General features: G+C 39.3%; 1 protein-coding gene and 1 long non-coding RNA gene across 2 annotated transcripts in view; one reads left to right on the forward strand and one right to left on the reverse strand.

The window, feature by feature from the left end:
- LOC308701967 overlaps window positions 1-23,006 on the reverse strand; it is a 756,660-nt gene that overhangs the window by 448,530 nt on the left and 285,124 nt on the right. The window lies entirely within an intron of this gene.
- The window catches only part of LOC308701400 (uncharacterized protein), a 39,592-nt gene that overhangs the window by 10,024 nt on the left and 6,562 nt on the right, over window positions 1-23,006 (forward strand). Inside the window, exons 4-7 of the mRNA XM_081383666.1 lie at window positions 51-359; window positions 12,822-13,127; window positions 18,079-18,378; window positions 22,456-22,758. Of these exons, the coding sequence (XP_081239792.1) occupies window positions 51-359; window positions 12,822-13,127; window positions 18,079-18,378; window positions 22,456-22,758 (1,218 nt within the window). The remainder of the gene's footprint in view (window positions 1-50; window positions 360-12,821; window positions 13,128-18,078; window positions 18,379-22,455; window positions 22,759-23,006) is intronic.

Consider the following 23,006-nt stretch of genomic DNA (forward strand, 5'->3'; position numbering starts at 1 on the left):
ACTTATATTCTCCTCATTTCTCTATTTCTATGTGCTCCTGTGACATGAAGTGAAGACAGTGTCAGTGATGGGGGGAGAGGATGTCACTCTAAACACTGATGTTACTGAAGTACACAGAGATGATCTCATAGAGTGGAGATTTGGAGATAAAGGGTCTCTCATAGCTGAAATCAGAGGAGGGATCGTTTTTATATATGACACTGGTCTTGAGGAGAGATTCCTGGACAGACTGGAGCTGGACAAGCAGACTGGATCTCTGACCATCAAGGACACCAGAGACACAGACACTGGACTTTATGAACTAAAGATCAGCCAAGACAGTAAAATCAAACACAAGATGTTCAATGTTTCTGTCTGTGGTGAGTAGTTTACATTTAACATCTTTATTCTTTTAATTTAATATTTGAATGTAGATGATGTAGTTGTGAAGAGCTTATTTCAGGGTTTCCTTATCCTTATTGAGGACCTTATCACGCACGAGAACTGAACTGAAAACGCTCGCTTCTATGGCTTTCCGATCGGTTCTTTAATATGACTTTGTAACAGATGTCTGCCACATCACTCGTTCGTCTGTCCGAACGTGATGTCTGCGTTTGCTGCCAGGGTGTTTCCAGCACATTCCACACACTCATTCATTATTATTGTCTTCCCACTGATCTTCAATTATGTTTTATTAGCAATTATGTGCTTTTTTACCTTGCTTATGTGTAGCTTTTTATTCCAAATCGTAAATATTAATTTACACAAATGATCATATTAACATTTTTGTTTGCCATTGTTTCTTGTCAACATATCCACAGATACTTATAAAAAACTCATAAAAAGTTGTTCTAGCATATATGTACTATTCACTACTAGGAGTCTCGTGACCAACACAAAAGAACATAGTTGTAAACATTCGGGCTAATTTAAGTAACATATATAATATTTGTAATGTTTAGTTTTAGAGTTTCGCCGAAGTTTGATTGACATGCGATCTGACAGTTAACAGAATTATACTTAAAACAGTTATACCTCAAAAGAGAAAGGCGAGCAAAGTTTAGTATTATTATTATTTAGCCTAGAATTTAGCAGAGAATTAACAATAAACCTTCAGTTTAGCATTTCCTTTAACATAATTTGTTTCCCCAACATTATTTTAATATATTTAATTATAAATATCAACTCGCACATTTCATTATTTATAGATTTACTTATTCAGGAAGATGTGGATTTAGGTAATTATGTATTTATTTGCACATTTTTTTATTGATACTATATTTCTCTATAATTTTGTGGACTTTATTAATTCATTAATTCATTTGCGTATTTATTTATTGTTTTTACATGTTTCGTCCTCCATATATTACAGAACTACCACAATAAAAATTACAATTAATAAACGAAGGGTAGCCTAATTCAACATGTAAATGAAACAGTCATCTGATGTGCGGAGCCAGAACTGTTTGCATTATGCATGATAAATAAGTCCTATTACACTAGTAAAACCTTCGTAACTGCAATTAAACAATAGGCTACATAAATTAAATGTGCAATAGGCTCACTAATATCTGCTGAATATTTGGAATAAAAATATGCTGAAAACCGAAACATTAGAATGTGACAAACGAAACTTATTATGGATTATCCCATAATATATTATTATATTATTATTATATACGGATTATCATGGTTTATTATGCTGCGGTTACAAAAATTGAATAAATAATAAAATAATAAGGCCTAAATAAATAAACAAACGTCGAACTATAGTAAAGTAGGCCTATAGGACATAAACTGTTTTGTGTTTATAGCCTAATAGTTCTTGTGTTTGCAGATTGTAGGTGTATTATTTCGGATATCAGAGATATGTAGGCTGTTTTTTTTCTATTTTATTGTTCTATTTACAGGATCTACAGAGGCAGCCTCATAGCCTACCAGTTGACGCGATCGAGTTGGTGACCATGTCTAGTATACCAGTGCTGTAGCCTAGGCTTATTAAAATTATAAAAGATAAAAAAAAAATAATAATAATAACCCCAACAATAAGCTATAAAAATGCAATAGCCTTTATCAAAAATCACGTGAATGACGCGTGGCGTCTGACTCGACACTTCAAGGTATTGTACCTGATATTTTTTTTTTCTAGTTGGGCAAACTCTACGTCTCGTCTGCGTCTTAAATTGAATGGAATAAATAGCATAATAAAAAATAAAAAAATAGACGTTGTGTGAGACGTTCACAATCCCGGTCAAAAAAGAGCGCATTGGAAATGAATGGGAGATGAATTTTACCTGGTACAAAAACTTTTTGGTACTGCAGCCAAACAAAATTTTACTGAAAGCTATTTTTTTGATATATCAATTTCAAACTTGTTTAGATTTATGACTTTGATTTTCTTGCAGTTTTAAAATAAAATGTGATTTTGAAAATATATATTTCATATAAAAATTGAAAATAGTATTTTTCTGAAGTTTTCATAACAACACACGTAAAATTCTGTTACTTTTTCACTTTTTTCAAACTTTTTTTTTTTCACTTCAGCAATAATCTGCCAAATGTCGTCTTTGAAAAGAGATCAAACTTAAGCCTGTGCTAAAGCAGTCGAGATTTACGACAGTTTAAAGGAGTCGTTCACTTTAAAATTAAAATTAGCCCATTATTTATTCATCCTCAAGTCTTCCTAGGTGTTTGACATTCTTCTTTCAGACGAATACAATCAGAGTTATATTAATAAACACCCTTGCGCTTCCGAGCTTTATAATGGCTGTGGATTGCAACAATCAATTTAAAGTTTAAAAAAAGTGCATCTATCCATGATAAAAGTGCTCCACACGGGTCTCTGGGGGTTAATAAACGCATCTGATGCGAAGCAATGCGTTTGTAAAATATCCATATTTAAAACTTTTAAAAGTAAAATAACTAGCTTCCAGCCAAATGAAAGTTAAGTTGCGTAAGTTGTACTTTAGATGCAAGTATGTTCGCTTGGCCGGAAGCTAGAATTTTACTTTGTAACATGTTAAATATGAATATTTTTCTTACAAAAACTAGGTCTGCTTCAGAAGGCCTTCAGGTGAGTAAATCATGGACTAATTTTCTGAACTACTCCTTTAAGTTGGAAATTGAATTTTCAGGTCTATGCTCAAAGGGAATAAATGGATTATAAATACAGTGTAAATATAATTTAGTATAAAAAATCCCCTAAAAATACAAAATATGAAATAAAAAACATCAAACTAAAATATAGTACATTCATTTCATTGACAAAAAAAAAAAAAAAAAATTCAGCCTACACGTGAAGAGCACCAGAGGGTTAAGCAAAAAAATTATTCTGTACCTGGAAGATGAAGAAATAAGATGCAGAAAAACAAGCTTGGAAAATATGTAGAAGAATTGGACATGAAAGGGGGGGTGAAACACTCATTTTCAGTCAATCTCATGTTAATCTTGAGTACCTATAGAGTAGTATTGCATCCTTCATATCTCCAAAAAGTCTTTAGTTTTATTATATTTATAAAAGAAAGATAGGTTGTACCGAGTCTTTCCGGAAAAAAACGAGCGGCTGGAGGCGTGCCGTGTGGGCGGAGCTAAAGAATCACGAGCGCTGTTCACTGTTTACTTGCTGTGCTTACGCGCCGATAGCTAACAACACAGACATTTGAAGCAGTTTTACTCACCGCCTGCGGTTCCAACGCACGACTGTGAACCTTTATCGTTGGGACTGCTCCATTCGTAAGCATTAGACGATCTGCAAATCCGGCGTCGAACTGGGTCTTGTTTATAAAACAACCATCGTCGAAATGCAGCTGGGAACAGGGAACTCCGTTGATGCTCTGGAAAAACAAACTCCATCCACTGGTCCCTTAACGCTGGGTTCTTCGGGAATCTGTGCAGGGTTGTCTTGCCCTGGCAACCAAAAACACACTTCTTTCTTTGACATCGCGAGCACAGCGCTTTGATGGGCGTACTCATAGGGGCGTACTGCTCTCTCGCTCGTCGCTCTGGTCTACGGGTGCGCGCGCGCCCTTCCGGGAGAAGTGCCATTAGGACCCTTCATGCTTGGCTCATGAGGACGCCGGAGCCTCTACACTGTAGGCAACGCGTTGGTTTTCATTTATGGGTCAATGACGTGGCGTGTCAATTCTGGTGTCCAAAGCATATTCATAATATTAAAAATGTATACATTTTTAAATGCACTTCATAAGTGACTCAACTTCCCCCTCTTTAATTACTCATGTGAGAATTTATTATAAATAATTAATCTTTAAGGAACTATTGAGCTCAAAAGTCCTAAAATGTCATTCCGGGTAACTGTCCCGGCTTAAAATCTGAATACAAAAATACGGCAAAAATGTAAAAAATATAAATAAAAGTATTTAAAATCTACTTGGGCATAATTGTATTGATGTTTTCAACGATACCTACAAATATAGTGGTAATACTAAGCTTATTTTAATTTTTATGACAGAAAGACTTTTGTCCCCAAATTGTGATTTCTCTAATGTCATTCCTGGATAACAGACATCAATGACCATTTTACACCATAATGCATTTTGGTATGTCATGTGACATAATATTGTATCAAAAAGAAGACCCTTAAGGAACACCAGAACATGTGCAAAGGTCAGGAAGCGTCTCTTAAAATGTTGATATTTTGACCTTTTCAGTCACTGGTGCACTTTGTAGCAATATCATGTGTCCTTTTGGATAACACTGATAAACCATTTATAATGTTTTTATATTAAAAAACTATCTATTTGATCTAAAAGATTACCTTAAGCGATGATAGCTAAATTGTAGTTTTCCATAGGTGGTTAAGTTAGTGCCTGATTATAAAGAAAAATATTTGTTTTGTCATTCTTGGATAACAACATGTCATTCTTGGATAACAAAAAACCTCTTTTAGCCAGGACATGTCATCCGTTATCCAGAATGACATATGCATAAAAATCTAGTTTTTAATTAACATTTGTAAACTTTTAGGCATGGTTATTATAGTTATATTATTAAAATTAACATTATTTACATAATTGTATGTTTTTTGCCATATTTTTGCTGTCATTCAACTTGATTTCATATGATTCAATGAGTCACATGGGTCTTTATCATTGAATTAAATTTTGTAATGTTAATGGTCAAATTATGAATAATGTAATCAAATTTATTAATTATCAACATTTTATTAAAGCTTTAGTATAGCTTCTGGTGTTTTAAGGTCAATTCTGTCCTGCCAGATGCCTCTGTCTAATAAAGAGAGGCAGAGACGGTTCAGAGCCAGGATAAACGCAGATGCAGAAACTAGGGCTGAGTATCTTGGACAAAAGAGAGCAAGGTATTATAGTGATGACTCAGTGGAGTGATAATGTATCAGTAACAAGCAAACTTGAAATATTAATCGAAATAGGTTCACACTCCTATAAACATTCCTATAATCTAAACACGTAATAAGCATGTGCAGGCCATCAGGTTCGCGTTTTTAAAGTTTGCGCAGAAAGAACTTTAGGGTTTTCTGTTAGAACGGTGTCGTGTTAGCGGCCCTTAAGTTAATAACTAATGATCTTTGCGACGGAAGTGAATCAATCAAAACTAACTTTAGCTGGACAATAACTTTATTCTAGAGCTGCTGTAAAGCCAAAACAATCTCTGTTACTTTAATTTCCTATTATCTCTGTAAAGCTGCTTTGAAACAATCTAAATTGTTTAAAGCGCTATATAAATGAAGGTGACTTGACTTGACTTATTTGCAATAAGCCTAAGGGCCCTATCTTGCACCCAGCGCAATTGACTTTGTACACCGACACATGTATCATTCCTATTTTGCACCTGCGCACAGCGGACTTTTCCCTCCACAGACGCACTTCTGTAAATTAGGGAATGAACTTGCGCTCCCGGGGGCGGTTCAGCGAAAAGAGGAGGCGTGTTCCGGCGCAAACGTTCCCTGGTGCTATTTTGCAGTTACAGAAAACAATTCCTCCATTGACCAGGAAAAACCTCGTCTAAAGTCAGTGGCACGTTATTCAGATGCTATTTAAGGGCGCATGCTTGGCCATAATGTAGCGTGAGCACAACGCGCATACACTTTGATTCTCTCATCTACACAGAAGCAGCAGTTCCCATTTTTGCAAACCATACATTATTACAAGGAAAAATATTCCACATGAGGGAAATCATTGTTGTGTCCATGAAGATGTGAAAAAATAGGCATAAATCTAGCTTACACATTTACCCAAATTATTATACGCCTGTTTAACCGAAGCTAATTTGGGTGGGTTTCTCCATCCCCATACAATGTCTCTTTTACGGCCCTGACGAGAACGTCGGTCTCCTCGGCTGTGAACCGCTCCTGGCGTGCGTCTGGCAAATCCGCCGTTATAATAGCAATCCGCCGTTATAATAGCAATCCGCCGTTATAATAGCAATCCGCCGTTATAATAGCAATCCGCCATGGAACAAGCGCGCCTGCTCTTAAAGGGAATGTGAGATGATGCTCTGATTGGTTTATTTCACGTTATGCCCAAACCACACCTATGAGTAATGAAGCTACTTCAGACCAACCCCTTTTAGATTTGCGTCGGGATCCGCGAGATCCGCCCACAAAGTTACTTGCGTTTCGCGTTTGATACTTGCGTTTCAGATCGTTAAAATAGGGCCCTAAATGTTTTAGCTGTATAATGTGTTGGACTATACCCTAGGCCATTGTTTATTAACCCATTTAATCCCACCGGTCACAATAGTGACCGTAAAAAAATGTTTCATTTCTAAGGCTATAAAAATGTTACTGAATGATCTATCAATGCATTTCCAGCAGATATTGAAATAATAAAGGGTCTCAATGAAATATGTGCAGTGTCGCATGTTTACTGTAAATTGTCACATGACCAGAGCTGTTTACTTCCTGTTTGCGCCAAGAGAAGAGGATGGCAGCAAGAAAGCTCCCAAAGAAAAGGTTATTAAAGTATGTTAACATAAAGATAGGACATAGATTTTTGGTACACATCATGTTTAAGGTGTCTAGTATTGATATATGCATTTGCAATTACTCAACTTTATTTAATGTGGTCATAGAACTCACAAACATGTCAACGGCAACAATAGTGACCGGTGGGATAACCCATTGTATCAACATGCTAATACACATAGGCTAACTGTTCTACCTTACTTTCTGCTGCTACCTAACTTTCTACCTAATTTTACACACAGACACTATCCCGTGACCTCGAGACACTATCCCGCTATCCCGTGGCCTCGAGACACTATCCCGTGGCCTCGAAACACTATCCCGTGGCCTCCAGACACTATCCCGAGGCCTCCAGACACTATCCCGTGGCCTCCAGACACTATCCCGTGGCCTCCAGACACTATCCCGTGGCCTCCAGACACTATCCCGTGGCCTGCAGACACTATCCCGTGGCCTCCAGACACTATCCCGTGGCCTCCAGACACTATCCCGTGGCTTCCAGACACTATCCCGAGGCCTCCAGACACTATCCCGTGGCCTCGAGACACTATCCCGTGGCCTCGAGACACTATCCCGTGGCCTCGAGACACTATCCCGTGGCCTCGAGACACTATCCCGTGGCCTCGAGATAGTATCCCGTGGCCTCGAGATACTATCGCGTGGCCTCGAGATAGTATCCCGTGGCCTCGAGATACCATCTCGTGACCTCAGGATACCATCCCGTGGCCTCCAGACACTATCCCGTGGCCTCAAGATACTATCCCGTGGCCTCGATACACTATCCCGTGGCCTCCAGACACTATCCCGTGGCCTCCAGTGGCCTCCAGACACTATCCCGTGGCCTCGAGACACTATCCCGTGGCCTCGAGACACTATCCCGAGGCCTCCAGACACTATCCCGTGGCCTCGATACACTATCCCGTGGCCTCCAGACACTATCCCGTGGCCTCAAGACACTATCCCGTGGCCTCCAGACACTATCCCGTGGCCTCCAGACACTATCCCGTGGCCTCCAGACACTATCCCGAGGCCTCCAGACACTATCCCGTGGCCTCCAGACACTATCCCGTGGCCTCCAGACACTATCCCGTGGCCTCCAGACACTATCTCGTGGCCTCGAGACACTATCCCGTGGCCTCCAGACACTATCCTGTGGCCTCCAGACACTATCCCGTGGCCTCGAGATAGTATCTTGGGCCTCGAGATAGTATCCCGTGGCCTCGAGATAGTATCCCGTGGCCTCGAGATACCATCTCGTGACCTCAGGATACCATCCCGTGGCCTCCTGACACTATCCCGTGGCCTCAAGACACTATCCCGTGGCCTCCAGACACTATCCCGTGGCCTCCAGACACTATCCCGAGGCCTCCAGACACTATCCCGTGGCCTCCAGACACTATCCCGTGGCCTCGATACACTATCCCGTGGCCTCGAGACACTATCCCGTGGCCTCGAGACACTATCCCGTGGCCTCCAGACACTATCCCGTGGCCTCGAGACACTATCCCGTGGCCTCGAGACACTATCCCGTGGCCTCGAGACACTATCCCGTGGCCTCGAGACACTATCCCGAGGCCTCCAGACACTATCCCGAGGCCTCCAGACACTATCCCGTGGGCTCCAGACACTATACCGTGGCCTCCAGACACTATCCCGAGGCCTCCAGACACTATCCCGTGGCCTCCAGACACTATCCCGTGGCCTCCAGACACTATCCCGTGGCCTCCAGACACTATCCCGAGGCCTCCAGACACTATCCCGTGGCCTCCAGACACTATCCCGTGGCCTCCAGACACTATCCCGTGGCCTCCAGACACTATCCCGTGGCCTCCAGACACTATCTCGTGGCCTCGAGACACTATCCCGTGGCCTCCAGACACTATCCCGTGGCCTCCAGACACTATCCCGTGGCCTCGAGACAGTATCCCGTGGCCTCGAGATAGTATCCCGTGGCCTCGAGATAGTATCCCGTGGCCTCGAGATACCATCTCGTGACCTCAGGACACCATCCCGTGGCCTCCTGACACTATCCCGTGGCCTCAAGACACTATCCCGTGGCCTCCAGACACTATCCCGTGGCCTCCAGACACTATCCCGAGGCCTCCAGACACTATCCCGTGGCCTCCAGACACTATCCCGTGGCCTCGATACACTATCCCGTGGCCTCGAGACACTATCCCGTGGCCTCGAGACACTATCCCGTGGCCTCGAGACACTATCCCGTGGCCTCGAGACACTATCCCGTGGCCTCGAGACACTATCCCGTGGCCTCGAGACACTATCCCGTGGCCTCGAGACACTATCCCGAGGCCTCCAGACACTATCCCGAGGCCTCCAGACACTATCCCGTGGGCTCCAGACACTATACCGTGGCCTCCAGACACTATCCCGAGGCCTCCAGACACTATCCCGTGGCCTCGAGACACTATCCCGTGGCCTCCAGACACTATCCCGAGGCCTCCAGACACTATCTCGTGGCCTCAAGGATTTTATAAGGATTTTATACACTCTTATGCACACACAAAAACACAAAAACACACACAAACACACACACACACACACACACACACACACACAAACACACAAACACACACACAAACAAACACACGCACAGGTCAAATAGACCTATATTCAGTCTGTCCAATGGTTGATACAACACAGTATCCCACCGGTCACAATTGTGACCGATCATAAAACACACTTTTTCACATACTTTTCCATGAAAATTTAAAAAAATTATGATTGATTGTTTCAAAGGGATACTAATGACACATGATTTGGATATTTTTGTGTCTGAGAAAAATTTGGGATTAAATGGGTTAAGCATTATAATTTTACAGATTTACTATAAATTGTACAGATTTTTAAGTCATTAAAAACTTGTCAGTGTCTCTTACTTTGTTTCAAGTTTGAGTGTTGGAAAGAAAAATGTTGAGTGTTGGAGTGTTGGAAAGAAAAATATTGCAGAATGTCCTTCCGGCTAACAGTATGTCATTCCGGCTAACAATGACACGGGCAATTAATTTAACCCATATTTGTGTGTTAGATTACACAATTCAGTTTTTTGTTGAGTTAATGATAAAACAAGTCTTATTTACTTTATTGGAAAACATTTTTGAACATTTTCCAGTTTTTTTTATTTATTTGGTTCTGAATTTTGAGTTATCAGCAGCCAAAAATGAGCCCATGTCTATATGAAATCCCAAATTGATTATATTAATTGTGATTAAAATGTAGTTTTCCGAGCACTAATTGTTTGTTGAGCTCCAAATATAGAGATCAGTACATTTGTATATGCCAACAATGGTAGAAATGTAGTTAATTTAAAAATTCATTACGTTACCCAGGAATGACATTTTCATGGGGCAAAAGATCTGATTCACCAAAAAAATGGTTAATTACATTCTTGAAATGTGTAAATATCATTGCATTACATACACAACACTCTAATAAGTATAGAAAGTCCTACAATTAACATTTTTTGCCAGTTTTATTTTTCTTCACATTTTAAATCCTTATCCGTCATTCACCCTTATACTTCTGCGTCGAAGGGTCTTAAAGCCCAATTTATACTTCTGCGTCGAACTTACGCCGTAGCTACGTCGTAGGCTGTGTGTAGCGCGCGTACCCTTCGGCGTACCCTGACGTGCACCTCTCCAAAAATGTAACAACGCGTCAACTCTACGCGGACGCAAGCGCTGTGATTGGTCTGCTAGGACCGCTCCCTCGGGTTTCACATGCTCCCTCTGCGCACGTCAACGCGGACAACGACGCAGAAGTATAAATGAAAACCAACGCGTTGCCTACAGCGTAGAGGCTCCGGCGTAGGTCCGACGCAGAAGTATAAATCAGCCTTTAAGTCTTGTTTATACTCGACACGTCCGCACGAGCGCGAAGGTGCGCGCGGCAAAAATGACGTCATTGCGGTGTGGGCGGTCGTGCGCGTTGGGTTCGCAAGACCCAATTTCGCCTGGCGGTGTGCGCGACATTTTTTTGTAACAACGCGCGCGGCACCGCATCCGAAGATGAACGACTTCGAGCCGAATATGTCCGAGCTCGAACTTCTCACCACACCGGCACCCAGTTTGCACGTCTAAATTAGTTGCTTACATTTAACAAATGAGCATACAATAGCATAAAAAGTATTTTTAATGAACATAAAGGTCCATGTTTAATAAAAATGTTCACGAAACTTAATGAAATGTTTAGTGAAATTAGAAAATATAAGAGATTGTTAATTTATTTATATTGTATACACATTCTCATATCCATATATGTTGTTTTATTGTCACTAGTAATAATCTCAGGGTTTACTGGGTTTTACACAATTCTTTTTGTAGTGTGGTATTGGTGGTGGTGTACTAAAATAAATATTGTCACGTGTGTATAGCTTCTTCTTCTAACTGCTGATTCCTGATGGTTAGAGGATAATTACTTGAGTCGCCCCCTATCGTTTCAAAGAATAGTACAACGGTGAGCGCGTCGAGTATAAACGCCTCGTCCGTTTGGGGAGGTGCGCGCGCAGTCTGCGGAGACTCGCGCTGTGGAGCCAGGCGGAAGTATAACCAAGGCTTTATAAGGAAATTCCGCTCCATCTGACGTCACACAGTCCCATACTCGAAAAAAACTTTCCGAAACTTGTGACAAACCGGATGGAGTATTTTTCGCACAGAAATACTCCTTCAAACGTACAACTTAATTTTTTTAACTTTGTCCATGTTTAGCATGGGAATCCAACTCTTTAACAGTGTTCTCTTCAGATAAGAGAAAGCCTGACACCTTGTGGAATTTCTCTGAAGGAAAACTAAAGTTAAATGTGAACTTAAGAATCCACAGGCTCCATCTCATCCAATATAGGCAAAAGCCAAATGAGAGCATTGATGACTTTGTGACTAGAGCCAGAACTTTAGCACTGAAATGCCAATTCTGACGATGAGCTCATTGAATGTTTAGTTTAACTTATCATTGCCAGTACAGTACTACTTTCGATGCTTTAAGAAACCGCCTATACATCAAGGCTAAAGGTCACCCCATTGCTGATATACTAGCAGAGGGGTGAAAGAGTGAAGCCTTAGCAGCAGCAGCTGATAATGAACAGATACAACAGCTTGGCATGTCACAGACTGAACATGCCCATGCTGTAACAAGAGGACGAACATGTCAAAACTGTAACTGAACAGTGCCCTGCATTCAACAATATGTTCTATGTGCGGTAACAGAGGCCACTGGGCAAAGTGCTGTAAAAAGAACCAATCTTGTTGGTTGTTTGAGATGTTTACACACTTATGTTAAACGGGGATGTTATGATGATACATAATACATGTGTTCGTAATACTAAACTGATATGACTAAGTCATATTAAATACGTTGAATCCTTTGTAAAAAAAGTCTTATGCATCATACTTCAATGTGGAGACATTAATAAATTAGTCATGATGGAAAAAAAAGGATGATAACCGATGTATTTTCCCATGAGTTCGCTATGTTAACGATATAACGTTACCTAGCTTGTTTGGTAGCTTATAATACCGTAGCTTGTTGTATAGTAAGTCATCCACTATAACAAACATGGCGATAACAACTTCAAAAACATTGCAATAAATAAATGGTTTTGAAGAGGAATATTTTGTCATTCAAGAGTCAGCTTTTTCATTGAACCAGAGAGAAATGTTGAATAGAAGGATAATGCCACTGTCTCCATGCTACACTAATATTAGTAAGCCTATTAATCCTCTGTGTACACACATCCTTACAAGTACAATTTTGGCTGTATTATTTGTGCCCTCTTCAAAAATTGTTCCTGAGAAATCTTATGTTTATTCCCATCCCCCCTCTCTTATAATCTCCTAATTTCTCTGTTTCTATGGGCTCCTGTGACATGAAGTGAAGACAGTGTCAGTGTTTAAAGGAGATCCTGTCACTCTAGAGACTGGTACTGAAATACACAGAGATGATATCATAGAGTGGAGATTTGGAAATAACGGACCCCTCATAGCTGAAATCAGAGGAGGAATCATCCTTCTACATCATGATGTTCCTAATGGGAGATTGAGTGCCGGACTGGAGCTGGACAAGACGACTGGATCTCTGACCATCACAAACACTGAAATAAAACATGCTGGAGTTTATCATCTACAGATCACATCCATCAGAGGGGTTTCATACAAGAAATTCAGAGTTGTTGTCAGAGGTGAGTATGTCCTCCAGTCAGTGTAATAATGATCACAGTTCTTGCATGGTAATTATTATTATCAGTATCATTTGTGTTTGTCACTTTTTAAGAAATATAAGTTTCAAAATCTCCTATTGAATTAACTGCAAGTTATCAGTGCTTTCAGTGATGTACATCTTGTAACTAAGCATTGTGTGTACTGAAGGCTTATGAATTACTGAAGGGTTTTGGGAAAGTGACCCCTTGTAAAAACTCTAAACTGGGCGCATGCGTGAGCGGCGACCGGCGGCGAGACAGCGTTGTGTATTGTTTTATGTTTTATTTGTTTGTTTTTTGTTTGTTTTTAACGAAGCTTCAACAGTTATACTCAAGGAATATTAACGGATTGGTTGTCAACCTGCTTAACTGCTGGCCTTGGTGCCTGAGCAACTAACATGGAGCTGATGGCTCTATTGTTTTTGTGGCTGGCGTTTTATTTCGCGGACTCTCTAGGTGTGTTGTCAAATCCACCGGTAATCAGATATAGTAGAGACTTTCTGCTACAGTGGAATATCCCTCAGATCATCAAACCACCGGATCTAGTTTTACCTGACTTGAACTGTTACAAAGATCTACGGTGTGGAGAAAGTAAAGCCACTGGTGATTGTCCACGGAGACCCAGGAAACGCGGTAAGCGGGGAGGAGTTCGTGTAAGGCTGAAGAAACAGTCTCTTTCCCGTATTCCCTTACCGTCCATTATTCTGACTAATGCGCAGTCTCTTCGTAATAAAACGGATGAGCTGCAAGCTCATGTTCGATTCCAAAGGGAATTCAGAGACTCATGTCTATTGGCCATCACTGAGACATGGCTCTCCGACAGTGACTCGGACACAGACATTACTATGGACGGGTTTGGTACTCCTGTGCGTTTGGACAGAGATGCTGGTGCTACGGGCATGTCGCGGGGAGGAGGAGTTTGCCTGTATGTGAACCAAAGGTACTGTAAGAACGTCATTGTTAGAGAAAAACTGTGTACTAAAGACGTTGAGTTGCTGTCGGTATCGTTACGTCCACCATACCTGCCACGTGAGTTTCCTCAAATATTTGTTACGGTTGTCTATATCCATCCGAGAGCTAATGCAGATAGAGCCTCAGAAAGTATTCTTCAAGTAACTCAAAGATTGCAACTGATTTCTCCCGATGCACCAATGTTAATCATGGGTGATTTTAACCATTGTTTGATGGATAAGACCTTGAGAGACCTTTACCAATATGTCACATGTCCAACCAGACATAACAGGACTCTAGATTTATGTTATGGTTCTATAAAGGGTGCATATAAATCTCTCCCTCTTCCCCCGTTAGGTGGGGCTGACCATAATTGTATACAACTTGTCCCATTGTATCGTACAGCCCTAAGAAGGGGAAAAACTTTAATCAGACAGTGTAAGAACTGGACTGAAGATTCCATCTCGATCCTTCAAGGGTGTTATGAATGCACTGATTGGGAAATGTTTAAAGAGTCATGTGCTGACATAGATGAACTTACTGATGTTGTCAGCTGTTATGTGTCATATTGTGTGGATAACATTATTCCTGTAAGGTCTGTAAAAGTATATCCAAATAATAAACCATGGATAACTAAATCACTTAGGGTGCTGTTTAAGGAAAGACAGCTTGCATTTCGGGAAGGAAATCTTTTTGAGTTGAATCGGTTAAAAAAGGAGGTGAAATTGGAAATAAATATGGCAAAGGTGCATTATAAAGAAAAGATAGAATGGCAGTTAAAAAACAGTAATTTGGGCTCAGCATGGGATGGCATGAAAACCATCGTTGGGACAAAGTCTAAGAAAGATTCTAGGGTGGTATTGGAAGGGTGTAGTGATGATTTTCAGCTTGCAAATGCATTTAATGAGTTTTATGTAAGGTTTGATACTTGTGACTTTGAGAATATTCGTAGTGAGCAGAAAAACAATTTAACTGTAAATGGATCTATCCCCTTTGCAGAACAGGATGTAATTAATGGGTTTAAATATTTAAAAGCCAGCAAAGGCGCAGGCCCTGATAATATTGAGGGTCGGCTGCTTATTTCCTGTGCAGAGCAATTGGGACCTATTTTTTATTATATTTTTCAACTGTCCCTTACTCAACAGAAGGTGCCGAGATTATGGAAAACTTCCACAGTCATTCCAGTGGCGAAAAATAATCATTCAGTGGTACTAAATGATTTTAGGCCAGTTGCTTTGACCTCATTAGTTGCGAAGAGTTTTGAAAGATTGCTTAAAAAAGAGATTCTTACAAAGGTGGAAGATTCCCTTGACCCTCTTCAGTTTGCTTATAGGGCCAGGCGTGGGGTTGAGGATGCTACGGCCACTTTGTTGAATTTGGTACTTAAGCATCTAGAGGGAACTAAGACTCATGCTAGGATTTTATTTGTTGATTTCTCATCCGCTTTTAACACGATACAACCTCATATTTTAGTAGAGAAGCTTTTAAGTTTTGGTTTTGATTTTAGTATTGTTGGTTGGATCCTTGACTTTCTAACTGATCGCATTCAGAGAGTAAGGGTTAATGGTTGTTTGTCAGAGGCATTGTTTTCATCCACAGGGTCCCCTCAGGGATGTGTCCTTTCTCCACTCCTGTATATTCTATACACTGATGATTGTAGAAGCAGGCATGACAATAGATTTATTGTAAAATTTGCAGATGATTCAGCGATTGTCAGCCTTCTTGGTGTTGGTGAATGTGACCATGGCCCTGTGGTAGATGATTTTGTTCATTGGTGCAACGATGCGTTCCTGCAAATAAATGTGTTAAAAACGAAAGACATGATTATTGATTTTAGGCGTAATCAAATTGATCTTAAGAGAACAACTATCAAAGAGCAGGAGGTTGATGTTGTGGAATCATATAAGTATCTGGGGTGTGTGATTGACAACAAGCTGAAATTTAATGTAAATGTGGAGACGATTTGTAAAAGGGGCCAGCAACGTTTGTACTGTCTACGTAGACTGTCCAAATTTAAAGTTGATAGGTCGTTAATGATTTTGTTTTACAAATCTTATATTGAGTCGGTTCTAACATTTACTATGTTATGCTGGTATGGAATTCTTGGTGTGAAGGCAAAGACTGCTTTGGTGAAAATAGTAAATACTAGCAGTAGGATATTAGGAGTTCAGCAGAGTCACCCTACCGACTTGTATAACCGGCAGGTAGTTAGGAAAGCCCGATCCATTTTAATGGTTACTTCACATCCTCTCTATTCTGAGTTTCAGTTTCTACCCTCAGGATCTCGATTTAGATTTCCATTAGTTAGAAGTAACAGGTATAAACATTCATTTATTCCTACTTCCATCTCTCTGTTAAATTCGGGTATGGGGGGATTAGGTGGAAGGAAGTAGTTGTTTGGGTTCTGTGTATGTACTTTGTGTGTGTACTTATTTTCGTGTTAATTTTTTAATTTTAAATGTAATTTAACTTTTACAGATTTTTAATGTATTGTAAATTGTTCCTTTGTATGCTGTCTTGCTGTAAAACCAATTGCCCTTCGGGGACATATACAATAAACACTAAATTCTTGTTTTGATAACTACACTTGACTGCCGCTGTCAAACGAAGTGAGAAGTGATCACACTGAAGGAATTACCTCATGAAATATTTTTATTTTTTTACTACGACGCTCTACAATGCTTGAACAGTGTTTTCTACCTATTTTATAATACCTTATACCCTCTATTAGGATTTTACATTTTAAAAAACTGTCAGCAAGGCATGTTTGTCGGTTAATTTTATTTTCTGTTGACATATGAAGGTCATATAATCAGATCAACAGCACAATTACGAGTGTGATACTGCTTTTCAATAAGAAGTACTGTCTGTTTTTGCTCCACCAATGAAAACAAAGCCACAGAAGTTGGGCGTCTCCAAGCAACAGACAGTAGCAGTGTTTCATTCCTGAATGAATCCGTGTCTATGAAGGAATCTACAGAGTTATGTATTTAATGACTCATTCGTAAAGACAGATACTTTTTTGTTCCTGAATCAATCAGTGTTTGGAACAAATCAGTTGAATGAATGATTTAATGTCTCACTCGTGAATATGTATTTTTATGTTATGTTTTATGTATGTTTTTATGTTATGTTTTTCAATATTTTTATGCTCTAGCGCAGTCAAAAAGTTACATACAGCACATTTAAAGGTGCAATAGGTGATCTGGTAAATGTTAACTTCAGCCTGCTAGAATTGAAGTTCATATCACCCACCAATTATCATTTGTTTTGTTTCTGAAGGTATCATTTCAGAGTGTCATTTGACAGTAGTTCTTTATGACCCATTTGACACCTGGTATTAACATCCACCTTAAGTGTTCTGTGCTGAATACTGGTGGAAACCGATCTAAAACACTTTGTGATCGATCACTGAAATCCCATGTGCCGGTAGTCAAAGCACATGTGACCACATCGCATTGTAATGGAAATGCTGTCCGGCCTGAATGCATCTCCGCCCACAGTGAATCTCCGTCAAACACATGATCATTATGGGATGTGGTTTTGGATGTGTTGTGTGAAAGCGCACCAAAGTGATTCAAACTTTCCATCTCTTTTTAGTGAGCCAGATTGATTTAGCTCATCTAGTGTGATGTTGGTTTTGAGATGAACCGCTGAACGTCTCAAATAGGGTCCCAAACACCAGATCATATATTAGCAAATCAGTTCATCTTACCGGCACAAAGTGAGCATTTAAATAATAAACTCATGTGTGAAGAAGTCAGGATTTGTCACCTGTCGGTTCAGGGTCCTGCTACACACATTACAGTGATACTGAGAGACAGTAATGTGAAGTTTTGAGTCTTTCTCCATTTCAAACTGATAGAATATTATCTGAATGATCTTTATGTAGTAATTTCAAACTCTGATGTTCACATGCACACACTAATGGAGACATTTCTTTGTGTTTCTCTGTTTCTATGTGCTGCTGTCACTAATGCAGAGAGGAACATATCAGTGGAACAGGGAAAGAATGTGATCCTAAACCCTGAAACTGAAATACAGAAAGATGATCTGATACAGTGGAGGTTTGGAGATCAAGACATTCTCATAGCTGAAATCAGGGGAGGGACCGGAGAGACACATGATGATGATGTGAGATTCAGAGGCAGACTGAGGCTGGATGAGAAGACTGGATCTCTGATCATCACAGACAGCACAGCTGATCAATCTGGAGATTATAAACTACAGATCAGCAGCAGCAGAGGAACCACAAACAAGAGATTTGTTGTTAGACTCTATAGTAAGTAGTTCATTTTCAATTTATTTTAGATCTTTGTGAAAAGTGATGATCCACTTTGTGTTTTTGCTCTATCAATGAAAATAGTTCCAATCGAAGGCAAAGCATGAAAAAAATACATTAAATAATGTATTTGCAGAGAATATTGTTATTGTATTTAGGTTCAAACTTGCATGTTTTTATTTGCATGTCACCGGCAGTTTATATTCTTGACTTGTACTGTACGTACACACACTCACACACACACGGTGGTGGCACTATCATTATGAGGACTTTCCATTGGTGTAATGGTTTTTCTGTCGCCTAAACATAACCCTCACAGAATTTTTTTTTGCATTTAAATTTTTTTTTTTTGAATTTAATATTTAGTAGCCTATGTCTATTGTTTTATTACAGTAGTGTTCTCATTATAATGTTATGTAACATGACAGTCCCAGTCCTAGTTATTAATGTTGTGCATTGCTGTTTGAGCTGCATGGGCTGAAGCTAAAGACAGGGTTCATACGGTCATGAAAAACCTGGAAAAGTCATGGAATTTTAAAATGGCAATTTCCAGGCCTGGAAAAGTTTTGGAAAATGAATAAACTCAGAAAGTTTTGGAAAAGTCATGGAAATTTGTTTTTCAAAACATCCGTGTTCTTGAATTTGTTTAATTAATATTATTGGTGAAACAAATTGCAATACTTTTTTCTTTAGGGTGATCAGTCGAATCACGTGACTCACTTGCGGCGGATTTTGATTGTAGGTGGGCCTCCAGAAAACTAGATGGGCCAAAAGAAATGGGTTCCCCTTCATGTCCGTTTCAGCGCTTTTCTGCGGCACTGAGGACAGCGACTAAGTAGCCATACCTGTGTGGCTCTTGTGTCGCTGTCCTCAGCTCAGTGCTTCAAATGAAGATAAGCTGCTTTGCGTTTTCATATTAGCTTTAGCTACCGTCTGTATGCGCCTTTCCATAACAGATTTGAGCAAAACTTTTTTTTTTCTTCTAAATATCGATAAATAACTATTGCAAAATGACGGCGTTTCCATTAACCGATGTTAAGCGACTAAAACTTTATTTTTTCCTCTCGCGATCAGTCATTCCAAAAAGCATGGCAACGGAGGACTTTAGTAGGTTTATATCTCAGCCACCGGCCTACAAATGATTATTATTAATGGAAGGAGACGTGTCTTATCCAAGCATTAATGTCAGGGAAAGACCCTTTTATGCGAACGGCACATATAGTATATTAGCCTATATATATATATATATAGTTTATTTTATGAATTTAATAAAGAACCCTGGCTGTCATGTATTCTTTCTGTCCAAAAGGTCCGTGTTCTTTTGTGTCCACTCGTTTTTCCTTTAACCCCCAAATGAAAAACGAAAAATGAAGAGTTGTTGTAAGTAGGCTATTTTTAAAACGCAAAGTTGAACACCAACATTTGAATTTGAACTGTAGGCTACACCAAATACTGCGCGAAAAAAAAAAATATATATATCAACGAATTTTCAGATTTTTGTTTATGACTTTTTGCCTCTTTGTTAAACATTTTTAATACATACAAATTAATATGGATGATTTTTTTCTTTAAAAAAATGTCTTTTGTCTTTTATTTTCCGTGTTCGCATTTATGAGGAAAAAACAATGTTACATGACCGTTCTCCATTACGGTAATGAGTGCTCTGAAAGCGGCACTAAAAGACTTTAAAACTTACACAGAGACCTCAAACAGAAAGCACAAAGCCTTTCTAAACGAATTTCGTTTTGTATTAATTGTATCTTGATTTTAAAATATGTTTCATTAACCAATTGCTTAATAAATAAAAAGTAAATTGCAGAAAATAGATAATCACGACACAGAGGCGCCGGAGTGAACTGGAGCTATCATCCATGAACTGAAACTCAGCGTAAAAGGTAGACTACTCGCCTCACAGACCTAAACAAAACTGAAATAGGCCTATATCTATTATCTACAGAAATCTCTACTTTTAAACAGAACCATTCAAAACAAAATAAAACGATGCAGCCTAATCCGTATGAAATGTGCATTTCTCTCTGGCGTGTTCACTACTAAGAAGATCGCGAGTCAGTCAACTTCGTCTTTGCAGTCGACATAGAAAACACTTGTTTATTAATAAACAATTAAAATTGAGAGAGAGAGAGAGAATATAAGATTAGTTTGACTCATTTTGAGAACTGTTAAGATAGCGAACGTTAACCGAATTCTGATTAGTCGAGAGGATTTATCCGTTTAGGCTAAAAGGTTCGGCGCTTCGCGGTTTGGAAAGAAACTGCATCTTGCAGTGGCCTACATTTTAAACAAGGAAATATAGCGATTTGGCATGAAACGTTGATGGAGCAGTGAATAGGGAAAATCTCTTTTTTTTTTCTTTTTTTTTTAATGGCGTTTATCGCGTTTTGGAAAAGAGCTCTTCAAGCACATTTTTCATCCGCTACTAACGTTACCCGCCCGCAAGGAGTTCATTATCCACCCGCATCCCCGCCCGTGAATTTTAGGAATGTCACAATCCAAATTTGTATTCTTATTTTACATGTATACACAGACGTTTTATGGAACATTATGTCATGAATATTTACCTTTAAGTCATGGAAAAGTCATGGAAAAGTCATGGAAATTTAATGGTAAAAATGTGTACGAACCCTGTAAAGATGATCAACATGTGTTACGGTTTAACTGGTTTCCATGTCACTGTTAACTGGTGATTTCTGGCGCTTAACTCCAGCTGTGAACGATCGGCTGCAGACTTGACAATTCAGCAAACATGTGCAACATGTCCATAACAAGAAAACTATCTCACTATGTGATTATTGGTATCATTGTAAAAGTAAAAATAAGTGATTTCATAATCTGTAACCGCAAAAGTAAGTTTAACAAAAAAGGTCTTAAAATCCTTCTTTTGGGATTCGAACTCGTCCAAGAAAATCACCATTAAATACTGTTGTGGCAATTGATCTAACTGAGCTACTCGAGATCTGTTTGATGTGTTCAGTTTATGATATTCATATTATTCACAATTCCTCTGTGTTTGATTATGGCAATGGGCTGGGCTCGTGTTAACTTGTTCCTCACGCTCACAAGCTGATAGTCTTAAATGATTACATTGTTTGACACTTGAATGGCATTTTCTTGTCAAAATGTTGATTCCCCAAATATTATGGAACACAAAGTCTACTTTATGAATTACTCAGTCATTCAGTGAAGACACCTTGCATTTGTCAGTAATTTTAAGGCAAAAAGAATAACATTGTGTGACACTGACATGTCATCTTCACATTTCCTTTGCAACCTTTTAATGCTGAAATTCTTGGTAACATGATAAACATTTTAAATAGAAGTTTTAATATTTAGTAATACATTCAACATGTTCACCAGAGAACTCAATCAAATGAAGAAAAGATAAAGCTGCAAAAATATGTTATTTCACTTGATATTTTATTGCATGGCTGCACAACAACAAAAGCAACAATTTAAAAAATAAAGACATGCGGGGAAAAATAAATCCTGATCCACATGTGGCTGACCAACACATTGCCAGTGGAACCACAGTTCTCAAGTGGTGAACAGTAATAACTCTATAACAAACAGACATTCAAACACAAGGAATTAAATCATTTCAGTGTTCAAACATGTAGGATTAATTTCACAATTCCCCATTGAACTACACTGTGAAACAAACGCGTGTGTGTGTGTGACATGATCTAGCATCATCTAGCATCTTCAGCTCAAAATATGGAGACAGAACAGGGTCATAACGTGACAGGATATTCATCTCAATCTCTCTATTTTATTCAGCTTTACAGCTTGTCAAATTCAGCTAAAACACATTTTGTTGCTGACCTGCATCCACAAGTTCTTCCTTCAGCTTTTATTTAGATCAGCACTTTTCAGATCAGTTTTCATCAAACTGGAACTGAGACAGTAATATGAATTTTCTGTGTGAGAAGACAGCAAATCATGTCCATCTGAATGATATTGATGTAGTAGTTTCAAGCTGTAATGTTCACATGCACACTGATCTGATGGCAACATTTCTTTGTGTTTCTCTGTTTCTATGTGCTGCTGTCGCAAATGAAGAGAGGTTGAAATCAGTGGAAGAGGGAAAATCAGTCACTCTAGACCCTAAAACTGAAATACAGAAAGATGATCTGATACAGTGGAGGTTTGGAGATCAAAACATTCTCATAGCTGAAATCAGAGGAGGGACCGGAGAGACACATGATGATGATGATGGGAGATTCAGAGGCAGACTGAGGCTGGATGAGAAGACTGGATCTCTGACCATCGCAAGAATGAGACCTGAACACACTGGAGATTATAAACTACAGATCAGCAGCAGCAGAGGAACCACAAACAAGACATTTGTTGTTACTGTCCATGGTAAGTAGTTTTTCAATTTATTTTTAAAATATAGATGATGTCTTTGTGAAAAGTGATGATTCACTTTGTGTTTTTGCTCTATCAATAAAAATAGTTCCAAACAAAGCCAAAGCATGAAACATATACTAAATAAATAATGTATCTGCAGAGAGAAATATTGTATTTATGTCAGAATTTGTTCTTAAGTATTACAGTTATTAGTGTTGCATGTTTAATTTGCATGTCACCGGCAGTTTATTTTTACAAAT

Source organism: Scardinius erythrophthalmus (genome assembly GCF_964197995.2).
Source record: "Scardinius erythrophthalmus genome assembly, chromosome: 14".
Lineage (NCBI taxonomy): Eukaryota > Metazoa > Chordata > Actinopteri > Cypriniformes > Leuciscidae > Scardinius > Scardinius erythrophthalmus.